We start from the raw sequence: 14,861 nt of genomic DNA on the forward strand, positions 1-14,861 counted from the left end.
TTCTCCTTGATGAATATCGAAACAAAGCACTCATTAAGAATCTCCGCCGCTTCCTGTGGCTCCATGTATACCTTCCCTGCTTTGTCCTTGAGTGGGCTACTCTTTCCCTTGCTACCCTCTTTCTTCTAATATATGCATAAAAAGCCTTGGGATTCTCCTCAACCCTTTTAGCCTTCCTAATTCCACGCTTAAGTTCCTTCCTACGTTGTCTATACTTCTCAATGGCTTCAACAATTTGTACCCTCCTAGACCGATCGTACGGTTGCTTTAGACTAAGCTTACAATTTCCCTTGTCATCCATGGCTCCTGAATCCTGCCATTCCTATCCTTCAGTTTTGCAGGGAAATGCATGTCCATCAACTGGTCTTTAAAAGCCTCCCACAAGCCAACTGTAGATTTGCCCTCAAATAACTGCTCCCAATCCACATTTACAACAGTGTGCAGCTGAAGGAGAACAGCAGGCCAGATAGCAGTGGAGCAGAAAAGTTAACGTTTTCAGTCAGGACCCTTCAGAAGCTTCTGCTGTTCTTGCTATCAAAACACTACATTCCCCAGTTCCTATCTAATTTGAATTGGCCCTTGCCCAACTAAGCACCCTCACCCAAGGGCCACTCATGTCGTCGTCTATGACTACTCAAAATCTTACTGAGTTATGGTCACTAAGACCAATGGATCACCTGTCCTGGTTTATTCCCTCGTACCAAGTCTAACATGGCCTCCTCTCTGGTTGGATTGTCAACATATTGACCCAAAGAGTCCGCCTGGACGTATCTAACAAACTGCTCTCCATCCCAGCCCCTGGATCTAAGGGAGTCTCTGTCAATAAGAGGAAAGTTGAAGTCACCCACCACAATTACCCTGCTTTTTTCAAACCTTTCGAGTGTCTGACTACATACCTGCTCCTCTGTCTCCAATAGGGTGTTGGGAAGTCACTGAAATCTCCCAACATTGTGATTTCTCCCTTCCTCTCCCTGAGCTCCACCCATAATGTCTCACTGCAAGGTCTCACCAATGTATCCTCCCTCAATACAGCTGTGATGTGATCCCTCGTTAGCAAATGCAAATCCTCACCCGCTTTGTTTTTCTTTCTGTCCCATCTAAAACAGCATTGTCCTGAAATGTTAAGCTGCCAGTCCTGTCCCTCCTCTAACCATGTCTCCGTAATGGTAACAACATAATAATTCCATGCAATAATCCAAGCTCTTAGTTCATCTGTCTTACCTGTTATACTTTTTCCAATGAAGAAAATGCACTCCAGATCTTCACTCTCTCCGAGCCCCGCAACTTCTCTCTGCCTGCTCTTACTCTGTGCTATGCATACCTCGGTCTCTCTTTTGTCTCCTGTTTCTGCACCTACTAGTCTGTTGTTCTGGTTCCAATACCCTTGTCGCACTAGTTTAAGCTCTCCCAATGAGCTCTAGCAAACCCCCCACCTGGATACTGGTGCTCCTCTAGTTCACATACAACCCATCCTTCTTGTCCCATCTTCCCCAGATGCCATCCCAATGATCCATATATTTAAAGCCCTCCCTCCTACACCAACTCTGTAGTTACGTGTTCAACGGTACTCTCTCTCTGTTCCTAGCTTCACTCACTCGCGGTGTGGATAGTAATTCTGAAATTACTACCCTGGTAGTCCTGCTTTTTAGCTCCCTACCTAAGTCCCTGAATTGTCTTCGCAGGACCTCTACCTATGTCATTTGTGCCAATGTGAACAATGACTTCAGTCTGTTTTCACTCCCATTACAGGACGTCCTGTATCCGCTCAGAGTCCCTGGCATCAGGGGGGCAGCACACCATCCTAAAGTCTCATTGACAGCCAAAGAAACGTCTATCTGTGCCCCTGACTATCGAATCACCTACCACTACCAGTCATCTGGACTTTACCCCACCCTACGCTGTAGCAGAACCAGTTACGGTGCCACAGGTCTGACTGCTGCTTGTACAATCCCTTAGGGGCTCCACCTTCCAACAGTATCCAAAATGGTATTCTTGTTGGAGGGGGGGGAATCAGCCACAGGAGACTCCTGCACTACCTTCCTGCCTCTCCCAGCAGTCACCCATCAATCTGTCTGGACCTCTGGTGTGACTACCTCCCTGAAGCTAGTATCTATCACTCTCTTGGCTTCCTGTAGGCACCGCAGTGTGCATGATTCTCCGAAGGTGGCCAAGTCAAAACAGTTAAGATAGTTTATAGGAGTCTTGGATTTATGAACAGTGGTGTTAAGTATAAAGAGAAGGAAATGAAGCTAAACTATAAATCAGCAGTCAGACATTGTATGGAGTACTATATTCAATTCTGGGTGTGTTGTTTAAGGAAGAATGTTAAAGCCCTGAAGAAAGTGCAAAGGAGATTCTGGAATGATACCAGCAATGAGGGATTTCAGGTACAAGGAAAGATTAGAAAAATTGGCCTTATTCTCTTTGGAATTGAGAAGATTAAGCAGTGGCCATAGTGAGGCATTCAAAATTATAAACAATTTTGACAGGGTAAAAGGATGATACTGTTTTTGCATTTGTTGGTTTGTCACTATCTGGGGGGTCACTGTTTCAAGGCTGTCAGCGAGACAGGAAGGAGTGAGGTGAGGAAAAACTTCTTTATTCAGAGAGTTCTCAGGATTTGGAAAATGCTGCTTGGGAGAATGATGGAGGTGAATTCCATAGGTGGTTTCAAAAAGAGAGCTGCCAATATATTTTAAAGTGATGTATTTAGTGTTACAGAGACAGGGTTGTTAATTGGGACTAGCCGGGAAGCTCTTTCTGCAGCCAGGATGGACTTGATGGGTCAAATAGCCTCTTTCTGCACTGTAAAATTCTATAATTCAGTTAAAAAAAATTCTGAATTTGGGTTCCGACCAAACCATCAATTTTCCTGCTCCTCTGATGCTGCCTGACCTGCTGTGCTCCTCCAGCTCCACACTGTTATCTATGCAAGATGACCACGCAATTTTATCTTTTAAGACAGCACGGTACTATGTCCAGTAATCACAAAAGGTACTCATAGATATGTGCCAATACACAATCTTATTCCACAGTAACCTGGAACAATAATTCAAAAAGTGCTGAATAGTTAAAGGACCACTCCCAGGTGTTCTGATGCATCTCGATCTGTAGATCAGCTTTTGCTGGCCTCAGGAACACATGTAAAAACAATCATCTCGTAGACTTCTAACTCACTTGGCATTCATACCTTATTTGGTCTAAATGTCCCGGACCTACCAGTTTTCCTAACTTTCTGTAGTTTGTATTTATACATCCTTCTTACAAATCTTCTATTCCGGTCAGATTGACGTGAGCAAATATTAATTTTTCAGCTAGTTGAGTTGTGAAGAATAAAAAGTGCAGCCTTCAGATTGAGCACAGTGAAGTGGACAAAGGGAGAGAGAGCGCGCACGTGCACAGGGAGACAGTGTGCAAGCAGAGTGCGCAGAGACAGCGCGCGAGAGCAAAGAGCGGGAGCGCGAGAGCAGAGCGCGGGAGCGCGAGAGCAGAGCGCGGGAGCGCGAGAGCAGAGCGCGGGAGCGCGAGAGCAGAGCGCGGGAGCGCGAGAGCAGAGCGCGGGAGCGCGAGAGCGCGAGCGCGAGAGCGCGAGAGCGCGAGAGCAGAGCGCGAGAGCAGAGCGCGAGAGCAGAGCGCGAGAGCAGAGCGCGAGAGCAGAGCGCGAGAGCAGAGCGCGAGAGCAGAGCGCGAGAGCAAAGAAAGAGAGCGCGAGAGCAAAGAAAGAGAGCGCGAGAGCAAAGAAAGAGAGCGCGAGAGCAAAGAAAGAGAGCGCGAGAGCAAAGAAAGAGAGCGCGAGAGCAAAGAAAGAGAGCGCGAGAGCAAAGAAAGAGAGCGCGAGAGCAAAGAGAGAGCGCAAAGAGAGAGGGAGAGCAGGAAAACTGGTTAAAAGTTGGTGGCGCAATACTTGCAGTTACCATTGTCTGCACCTTTTTATGCAAAACATACAGGCAGACCCCCAGGTTGTGACAGGTATTGTTCAGAAGCCCGCTTACAAGATGATTTGTATGCAAGTTGGAACATGTTGCAAGGCAACATAAAGAAGCTGTTCTTAATTGCAAAGAAATGTTTCTAAAAGTACACTCTTATAGGAGGTTGGGGTCATAAGTATAGGCATTTTTAAGTTGCATGATCGTAAACCTACGTCTTATTGAACTTCACTTCAGATAAAGACAGAAAATTACCTGCAAGTTGTAATAATGTGCAAAACTTTGATCACCGCCAGAGAAAATTCTTTTAACACAATAATTGTTTTTGGCACCTAGAACAATGGAAAAAGGTTATTAGATTGTTCCAATTGCTATAAAATTGAATAAAGCTAAATGCATTTACATTCTCAATAGAAGGGTCTACTGTATTCAGGAGCACAGCACATCACAAACTGTTTATTATTATTGAAGTCACTTACTTTGCCTGCTCATACTTTAATGCAATACAGTTAAGATACTGTTTTCGCATAACACATGTCTGAACAGAGCTTTAGAAACAAACAAGTGCATTTTAAATCTTTTGCTTGCTGAAGAAATCATTCCTAGAATGGAAATTCAACACAAATTGTTTAAAAAGTTTAACAGTATCCAATACTTCTCAGTTTACATCTAGCTTGGAGTTAATCTACTGTAGCTATTTGGAAAGTCATTAACTACATGTCAATATCATTAGTATCACAGACAAGATAGCGAGTTTTGGGCATAACAAAAGAACTTGGAATAGAGTACTATCGAGATTGGCAGTTCAAAATTAAGTCAGGAAATTTCATCGAACATAAGAAGCTTGTATATAATTGTACATATACTGACACCTACTGATGATTGGTAAAAATTGTCCACCATGAGGAACCCATGCTCCTTTCACCGCACAGGGGCTTTTTCTGTTACTTGTCGACCCAGTTCCCAGTTGGCCATTTCCTCCAAGACCAAATGAATACACCTTTCCAGATGAAGAAACAAATGCTAGTGTGTGCTGCCTTTTACAAAACAAAAATATTGAAGTCAACTACTTTTTAATTTCAGTCATGATGCGTAAAATAACAGATCTTTGTCAGGGCGAATAATTTGCAAGAATGTTTTGGTGTACAGAACTTAAGAATTTTTACCAGTACTCTGAACATTAACTTTATCAACACTCCTTCAAAATCAACATTTCAAAAACACACAATTATTGTAATCCTAAAACACTGACAAATTCCACAGGAGATTGAGGTGTGGCTATAATCATTATTTTCATTGACTGGGCTGTAAAATGGTTGAGGAGACTGTGCAAATGTTGGGCAATCTACTTTAATCTTCCTTACATAATGGGTAACAATGGGTAAAATCAGTTGACTGGTCAGTTTGACTAGATTAGTCACACTTTAAAGAGGCTATTGCCCAAGCAATGAAGGTGTCTGGAACTCATGGAAGCGAGTCGTTTGATCCACTCAAAATGCACAATTTAAGAATTAAATATTGAAGTGAACTGAAGTAGGGAAATAGGCAAAACAATTTAACAAATAATAGATGCAGAACATTTTCATCATGATTATATGAAGTGACTAATTAAATGGTCAACATCAACTTAATGGTCCAATTCTATCACAACGGCGGGCTTCAAGGAAGATGTACATAACTGCATGAACAAAATTAACAGGAAAAGCTTGGCTCTGATAAGATATCTGGGAAAATGCGGCACAAAACTGTCACCTGTCTAGGAAAGCTCCAGCAGGCTCTGTCGGAAAAAGTAAACCAGTGGATTTTCAATAACATTTTCAAGTGCTAGTTTTATGACCAAGAAAAGAAAAAACAGTTTCTTTAAGCCTGTTTGGCTTTGAAAGACAGAAAGAAAGATGCAGTGCCAGCATCTGCAAGTACCGTGTAATTTTTCCTGCTCCCATATATAACCCAGATTTAAAAAAGATTAAGCAACATTTTAGCAAAATCAAATTAAGCTCTGTACACAATGCCATCTAACAAAACAGGATACCGACCTTCCACATGCAATCTGCGTTATTACATATCCCATCAATTCAAAGACTTTTCTTGGATTTATCTCATGATTCGTGCTGTTATGCCCCAGTTGGCCATAGCCTCCAGCGCCAAATGTAAATACTCCACCTTCCTGCAGGTATACACATTTGAATTACAATTACAATGAACCAGTAGTAATCAAACCAGGAGAAAAAGGCTAAACAGTCCCTTGAACCAGTTCCATAATTCAAAAGATGCTAGATGATATACTTGAATTCAACTTAGCTGCCCTATCCTCTATTCCCAGTCTCAAAATCTCAAGTTTATAAAGAAGATTGAGTCATAAGGTATGGGTTTTGCTGAGCCAGCATTTATTGGTCATCCCTAAAAAGACACGAGAAAGTGAATTGTGTTATTGAACTGCTGCAGTCTGTTAGATGTGCCCAATGCTGTTGGGAAAGGGTTCCAAGACTTGGACCAAGTGATAGCGAACAATTAGCAAACATATTAGCAAACAGACTAGGAATGCAGCAAAAAGGAAGGATAGCTTAAGACATCTTAGGATTTCCAATATCTCTAATAATAAGAAAGTTAGCATTAAGGCACTTTATCGAAATGCTCGTAGTATTCGCAACAAAGTAGATGAATTAACAACACAAATCCTCTTGAATGATTATGATGTGGTAGGCATCAGAGACATGGTTGCAGGGAGTTCAGGACTGGCAGTTAAACATTCAAGGATTCACAACCTATTGAAAAGGCAGGGAGGTGGGCAGAGGGGGCGGGGTTGCCTTGTTAGTTAAGAATGAAATTAAATCTTCGACACTGAATGACATAGGGTCAGAGGATGTGGAGTCTGTGTGGGTGGAGTTGAGAATCCACAAAGGCAAAAAATCATAATGCGAGTTATGTACAGACCTCCGAACAGTGATCAGGACCAGGGGCGCAAGATGCACCAGGAATTAGATAGGGTATATCAGAAAGGCAAGGTCACGGTGATCATGGGGGACTTCAATATGCAGGTGGACTGGGTGAATAATGTTGCTGGTGGATCCAAAGAAAGGGAATTCACGGAATGTTTGCAGGATGGCTTTTTGGAACAGCTTGTGATGGAGCTCACAAGGGAGCAAGCTATTCTGGGCTTAGTGCTATGTAATGAGCCAGACTTTATAAACGATCTTAAAGTAATGGAGCACTTAGGAGGTAGCAATCATAACATGGTAGAGTTCAGTCCGCAGTTTGAAAGGGAGAAGGCGAAATCGGATGTAATGGTATTACAGTTAAATAAAGGTAATTATAGGGGCGTAAGAGAGGAATTGACTGGAAGCGGAGCCGAGCGGGGAAGACAGTAGAGCAACAATGGCAGGAGTTTCTGGGTGTAATTGAGGATACAGTACAGAGGTTCATCCCAAAGAAAAGAAAGATTGTCACAGTGGAAGACATGAGTAGTATGCCAACAATTAGGGAGAGTCAGCGGGCAGAGTTGAGTATGGTAGGCATTACAAAAGAGAAAATGCTAGAAAAGCTAAAAGGTCTAAAAATTGATAATCTCCTGGCCCCAATGGGCTACATCCTAGAGTTCTGAGGGAGGTGGCTGAGGAAATAGTGGAGGCTTTGGTTGTGATCTTTCAAAAGTCACCAGAGTCAGGGAAAGTCCCAGATGATTGGAAAATTGCTGTTGCAACCCCCTTGTTTAAGAAAAGGGCCCAGGCAAAACTTGGAAAATTATAGGCCGATTAGCCCAACCTCGGTTGTGGGTAAAATTCTAGAATCCATTGCTAAGGATGAGATTTCTAAATTCCTGGAAGTGCAGGGTCAGATTAGAACAAGTCAGCATGGATTTAGTAAGGGGTTGTGCCTGACAAACTTGTTAGAATTCTTTGAAGAGGTAACAATTATGTTAGACCAGGGAAACCCAGTGGGTGTTATCTATCTAGACTTCCAAAAGGCCTTTGATAAGGTGCCTCACAGGAGGCTGCTGAGCAAGGTGAAGGCCCATGGTGTTGGAGGTGAGCTATTGGCTCGGATTGAGGATTGGCTGTCTGACAGAAGGCAGAGAGTTGGAATAAAAGGCTCTTTTTCGGAATGGCAACTGGTGACGAGTGGTGTCCCGCAGGGTTCAGTGTTGGGGCCACAGTTGTTCACCTTATATATTAATCATCTGGATGAAGGGACTGGGGGCATTCTGGCGAAGATAGGTGGACAGGCAAGTACTACTGAGGTGGTGGGGAGGCTGCAGAAAGATTTAGACAGTTTAGGAGAGTCGTCCAGGAAATGGCTGATGAAATTCAGCATGAACAAATGCGAGGTTTTGCACTTTGGAAAAAAAGAATACAGGCATGGACTATTTTCTAAATGGTGAGAAAATCCGTAAAGCAGAAGTACAAAGGGAGCTGGAGCGTTGGTCCAGGATTCTCTAAAAATTAACTTGCAGGTAGAGTCCGGGATTAAGGAAGCGATTGTAATGTTGTCATTTATCTCAAAAGGGTTGGAATATAAAAGCAGCGATGTGCTTCTGAGGCTTTATAAAGGTCTAGTTAGGCCCCATTTAGAATACTGTGTCCAGTTCTGGGCCCCACACCTCAGGAAGGACATACTAGCCCTGGAGCACGTCCAGCGGAGATTCCCACGGATGATCCCTGGAATGGTAGGTTTAACGTATGATGAATGGCTAAGGATCCTGGGATTGTATTCACTAGAGTTTAGAAGGTTGAGGGGAGATCTAATAGAAACATACAAGATAATGTATGGCTTAGAAAGGGTGGACACTGGGAAGTTGTTTCCGTCAGGTGGGGAGATTAGGACCCGTGGGCACAGCCTTAGAATTAGAGGGGCTAAATTTAAAACGGAAATGAGGAGACATTTCTTTAGCCAGAGAGTGGTGGGCGTGTGGGATTCATTGTCACAGAGTGCAGTGGAGGCCGGGACGTTAGATGCCTTCAAGGCAGAGATCGATAAATTCTTGATCTCACAAGGAATCAAGGGCTACAGGGAGAGTGCAGGGAAGTGGAGTTGAAATGCCCATCAGTCATGATTTAAATGGCAGCGTGGACTCGATGGGCCGAATGGCCTTACTTCCACTCCTATGTCATCTTGGGCTTCCTTCAGTGTCACAATGGCATCACCTGGAAACTGGAGGAACAGCGCCTTATATTCTGCCTTGAGAGTCTACAATCCAATGGTCTCAATATGGACCTTACCAGTTTCAAGATCTCCCCACCCCCAGCCTCATCCTATGTCCGGCCCTCCTCCTCATTCCCACCCCCTTGACCTGACACAACCTGTCAATCTTCTCTTCCACCTCACTGCCTACCTTCACTCAGCTAACAACATCCTACCTACCTTCCACAGCCCCACCCCTCCTCTCTATTTATTTCAGAGCTCCCTTCTCCCCCCCACCCCATTTCTGAAGGGTCCTGATATGAAATGCTCCTCTGATGCTGCCTGGCCTGCTGTGCTCCTCCAGCTCCACACTTATCTCTGACTCCAGCAGCAGCAGTTCTTACTATCTCCACTTGAATTCAAATGGCTGGTCCAGTTTTGTTTCTGGTCAACGGTAACCCAAAGGATATTGATTTTGAGAAATTCAGCAATGGCAATGTCATTGTCATTGACTGCCAAGCAGTGATGGCCAGATTGTCTCTTGTTGAAGGAGGTCATTGCCTGGTATTTGTGTGGTAAAGGTATTACTTGCCATTTGTCAGTCCAAGCCTGTATCCCATCAAGGTCTTATTGCATTTGGACATGGACTGCTTCAGCAATGACCTCACCTTTGAATATGCAGAGCAAATGAGTACCCATTGCCTTCTGGAGTAGAAAATTCCAATAGATTCTGAATTCTTTATTCATCTTTATTCATTCATGGGATGAGGGTGTTACTGGCTGGGCAGCATTTACTGCCCATCCCTCATTGCCCAGAAGGCAGATAAGAGTCAACCACATTGCTGTGGGTCTGAAGTTGGTCATTTAGTCAAGAGTTTCTTTATTCAATGAGATCATGGCTGACCCCCAACAACTCCTGACACGGACCTTCCTTGATCCCAGCCTCACTGCCCACTTCCACCAATCTTTTACACTCTGAACCAATCTGCCAATTTCAGATTCAATATTAACAGGCAGCCCAGCATGAAGTGCTATTTGCAGAAGTATTTTGCAAAATTAGTTGTGCATAGAAGAGTTGTTTCTAACTTCACTCCCAAAAGACCTGGTCCTAAATTTTAGACCAAGCATCCTAATCACAGACACCCTAGCTCACAGATCGTGTCTCTCTTTAACAACCCAGCTGCCACTTACAGCTACTCTTGAAAGCAAACCCTCTGTAACATCCACCATTCTATATGCAGAGGTCAACTGTAACCCTTCAAGCCCCTCTGCTGCCCTCAACTCCTCCCTCGTTAAGAAATCTCTGCACAGCTTTTCAGGTCCAATCAAACTGTTAACGTTCTTTTCTGGATGTCACCTTTCATCCAATCTATTTGCATACTATTTCAATCTATCAAATAAAAGCTACATATTAACAGTCACGGTCATTCAAGTATTTAGACAAAATATTTATTTGAGGAATTTGTGCTTCACCGGTTAGCTAGCAAAAAACCTTTATTGCCAAACTCTAATCGTTCTCGAGAAGTTAGAGATAAGTTGCCTTTTTGAGTATTTCAGTTCATGTGGTGAAGATTCATCTAAAATGCTATTAGGGAGGATATTTCATAATTCCACATAAAAATGAAAGGTTTGAGGTGCAGCAGGGTATCTTGTAGATGTTACACAAGAGTACTAGATGGAGTGAATCTTCCAATTTGGTGATTGTGATGTTGATCAAACAGGCTGCTTGGGTGGATCAATGAGGTGGCTATTAAGAGATAATGCTGAAAATGGCCACAATGGGTAGACAATGAAGGGCATCAGGGCAGCAGAATGTTACAGGAAATCTTCACTGAGCTACAAATTTTGTTTATATTCATTAGTTTTCCAATAAATACTGTCCACAGCGCCCAGGAGAAACAAATCCACTCAAGCATTTTGATACTCTTAGGGAAATTCACCAGCAATTTTGGTAGCTTGGCTTTGAAGCTGCAAATTTGCAATTAAATGTAGAAATCTACCAAAGGGTGTGTGATCCCTTGAATATTCACCAAGGAAAATAACCTGACCTCTACCTTTGTAAGAGCAGCAGTGTGATCTTCACCACAGCATACATAGACGATCTTCTGTGTTCGAAGAGATTTCAACAGAGCAGGAACATATCTGTCTGGGATCAAAATTGATGTTAAATAAGGAATCTGAACAGAATAGAGTTCAGCAGGTGATTATAATTTAATAAATCAGAAATTTGATAATAAAGTACATAAAAATAACAAAATCTAACACATACAAGAACATAAATTACCAAGGGTTTTAAATGAACTGCAGCTAGTCTTTGTTCCCAAATGCTTCAATTTTTATTGAATTCGGATGCACTCAAATCACATCCCTGCCTAACTTAGCACATTATTTCAAGTTCTGATATTTGATGCCTTTAGGACACTGGATTGAGTCAAAGAATTTAAGGGTTTCAGCCTGCAATGTCAACTTTCTTGCTCCTCAGATACTATCTGACTGGCTGTGCTTTTCTCACTCAACATTTATTGAATTCAAGCACAGGGTTGCTTTGTGATCTGTTGCTCACATGCCTGACTGTTGTTTCACTTTCAATGAGTCAGTTAACCAATCCATGTGCCCAGTAATTATAATACTTAACTGTTTAAATCAGAATTAGTCCAACATTCAGAAACTAGAACAAATCAGCCCTATAGCTGTCAAAAAAGATGCAATTATATGCACTACAAATAAAATGCAGAAAGATCCATCTTCCTTCTCAGCAATGGGATTAAATTAGCACTTATATTGGTAAAAACACATTTCTACTCATTGGTAGTTAAATATCAACTAATACGGTTAGTTGAGAATTGAAGTACAAAGCATGATTTTGTGACTATGACATTGAGGTTTACTTATGACTGATTCTAATTGTTATCCAAGGCACACAAAAGAAATTCAGCATGATTTCAGGGCATGAAACATAGAAACACAAAACGGGTGCAGTAATAGGACATTTGGCCCTTTGAACCTACACCACCTAAACACAGCTGATCATGGAATTTCGGTATCCCACTCCCACTTTATCTTCATTACACTAGATCCCTTTATCTGCGAGGCCATGTCCATCTCTGGCTTGAATATACCTAACGAAATGATCAGCTTTTTGTGGTACATAATCCCATAGGTTCACAATTCTCGACTGAAGAAATTCTTCCTCATCTCAGTTGTGAGTGGCTTACCCTTTATTTTTAAACTGCGATCCCTAGTTCTGGAGTTGCTCAACATTGGGAACATTCTTCCTGCATCTAGCCTGTTCAGTCGCATCAGGATTTTACATGTTTCTATGAGATCCCCAGCCCAGCATCACCTCCCGCTCCCCCTCACGATTTTCTGACTAATAAGGATTTCCTTCAGTTCTTCCTGCATGCTTGACCTCTGTCCCCTAGCCTTTTCAGAAGGTTGTTTGTGTCCACCTGAGTGAAGGAAGATCCAAAGTGTTTGTTCAGGTCTGCCATTTCTTTGCTGTCCATTATGAATTCACCTGATTCTAAATGTAAGGGAATAACATCTGTCTTCACAGACCTATAGAAGCTTTTGCAGTTCTTTTTTAAGTTTTCTGCGAGCTTACTTTCACATTTTGTTTTTCCCTTCTGAATTAAGCCCTTTGTTCTCCTCTGCTGAATTTTAAGTCTTTCCCAGTTCTCAGGTTTGCTACTGCTGGCCAATTTATATGCCTGATTAACCTTGTTAGCCGCGGTGAGCACCTTCCCTGTTTTACTCTTACATCAGACAGGGATGTACAATTGTTGAAGTTCATACATGTGCTTTTTACCTGCCTATTCACCATCGACCCCTTCAAGTATACTTGGACAGCTTAGCCTAGTCAATGTTAGCTTTCTTTAAGCGCAGGACCTAGTCTCAGATTTAACTGTGACAAACTATCTACCTTAAAGAAGAATTCTATCATATTATGGTCAATTTTCCCCAAAGAATCTTGAACCATAAGGTTGCTAATTAATCCTCTCTCATTACACAACACCCATTCTAGGATGGCTTGTTCTCTAGTTGGTTCATCGATATATTGGTTATCCTCCATTGCAGTGTGACAAGCGTGGTTAGTCCCGTCAATATGCAGACTGAAGTTACCCATTATAATTGTGGTACCCTTAATGCGCACATTTCTAATTTCCTGTCTGATGTCATTCTCAACCTCACAACTACTGTTTGATGGTCTGTACACAACTTCCACTAACATCTTTTTTCCCCCTTTAGTGTTCCACAGCTCCATCCATACAGATTGCACATCAGCCTCCCTTATTATTGAGTTAAGCTCCTCCTTAACCAGCAATACTATCCCACTTCCCCTTCCTTTCCTTCTATCTTTCCTGAAAATTAAATACCCCTGCATGTTGAGTTCCCACTCTTTTTCACCGTGGAGCCAGTCTTTGTGATCCCAATTACATCATATCCATTAATAACTGTTTGCGCAGTTAATACATCCATCTTTTTACAAATTCTCCTCACATTGAGACACAGAGCCTTCAGGCTTGTATTTTAGATACTGATAAAATCATAAGGAACTCATATGCACCCATAAGAGCAATCTAAATACAAAACCCAAAAGTCTAAAGAGGGCAGAAGAGAATATAAAAATCTAACAGCCATTTTATCTGCAATCTCTCATTTAACCACTAATTTTTCAGCAAAACACAACAAAAACTCATTGAGATTTCCCTCTGGCTTTTCACTTCTAATTTTGCCTGCTTTTAAACAGGTTGCAGATTTCTGTTTACTCACCATGCTCATCATTCAAGCCAAGTTGGCCAAATTTGTTGCATCCCCAACCAAACACAGCCCCTGAGAGTGAGAGTGCAAAGCTGTGCGCTCCACCTGCTGCAATCTGAACAAAAGGAACACCATTTAAAGATCTAACAGGTTGCGGTGATGGCTGGTTTCCAATATCTCGACCTAATCCCAGTTGCCCATTCTTATTCTGTCCCCATGAGAAAACTTGACTTCCTGTAAGACAGTTTGCAAAAAAATTGAGAAAATACAAATAAACTGAGAAAATTCTATACACAATAATACTTCTCTTTTTCCTTAAGCATATACTTCAGTTAAACAAGGCTACAATACTGCCATTTAGTTTTAAAATTTCAAACACCGTTCGCCGATTTCTAGACGTAGCAATTGGATACTTGAATTACTTGTGGCAATGATGCAGCAACTAAAAAAACAAAACTCTCTAGTTACTAGAAATCTGAAACAGAAAATGAAAATATTTTGAATACTCAAGGGGTCTGGTACAATGTATGGACAGAGAAATGACAGACATTTCAGATCTGTGACTGTTCGTCAAAGACTTGATATTCATCCTTTTGGTGAAACAAGGTTGAGCAACAAAAACTGGTCTTGCCAATTATGCAAACAGGCCAAAGTACTTAAAAAAAGACTTTGATACACTTGAACACGAAAAGAAATGAAAGTAATATGTGTAATAGTGGGAAGGCGGAATTGAAATAGATCAACTAGGATTATTGACCAGCCTCAGAGAGCTGAAATATTTGATCCTGCTTTCGATGCTTAAAAGGCAAAAGGACCAGGAGTAGAATTAGGCCATTCAGCCCATCGAGCCAGCCCCACCATTTAGTCATGGCTGATCTATTTCTCAAAAGCAGTCTCCAGCCTTCTCTCAGCAACCCTTGATCCCCCCCAATAATCACGATCCTATCTATCTCTGTTTTAAATATATTCAACGAGTTGGCCTCCACAGCCATTTGTGGCAATAGGTTTCACAGATGCACCACCCTCTCGAGGAAATTCCTCCTCATGTCAAGTTCT

The 14,861-nt window shown here is 42.1% G+C and overlaps 1 protein-coding gene across 2 annotated transcripts in view; it reads right to left on the reverse strand.

The window, feature by feature from the left end:
* The window catches only part of herc4 (HECT and RLD domain containing E3 ubiquitin protein ligase 4), a 104,975-nt gene that overhangs the window by 67,358 nt on the left and 22,756 nt on the right, over positions 1–14,861 (reverse strand). For both annotated transcript variants that reach the window (XR_009446986.1, XM_059653175.1), the window contains exons 5-9: positions 13,818–14,039; positions 11,099–11,190; positions 5,963–6,093; positions 4,803–4,963; positions 4,182–4,258 (exon numbers count right to left, since the gene is read on the reverse strand). Coding sequence is in view for 1 of the 2 variants with exons in the window: in XM_059653175.1 (XP_059509158.1) it covers positions 4,182–4,258; positions 4,803–4,963; positions 5,963–6,093; positions 11,099–11,190; positions 13,818–14,039 (683 nt within the window). In the remaining variant the exon portion in view is untranslated. The remainder of the gene's footprint in view (positions 1–4,181; positions 4,259–4,802; positions 4,964–5,962; positions 6,094–11,098; positions 11,191–13,817; positions 14,040–14,861) is intronic.

The sequence above is a fragment of the Stegostoma tigrinum genome, chromosome 20, assembly GCF_030684315.1.
Source record: "Stegostoma tigrinum isolate sSteTig4 chromosome 20, sSteTig4.hap1, whole genome shotgun sequence".
Lineage (NCBI taxonomy): Eukaryota > Metazoa > Chordata > Chondrichthyes > Orectolobiformes > Stegostomatidae > Stegostoma > Stegostoma tigrinum.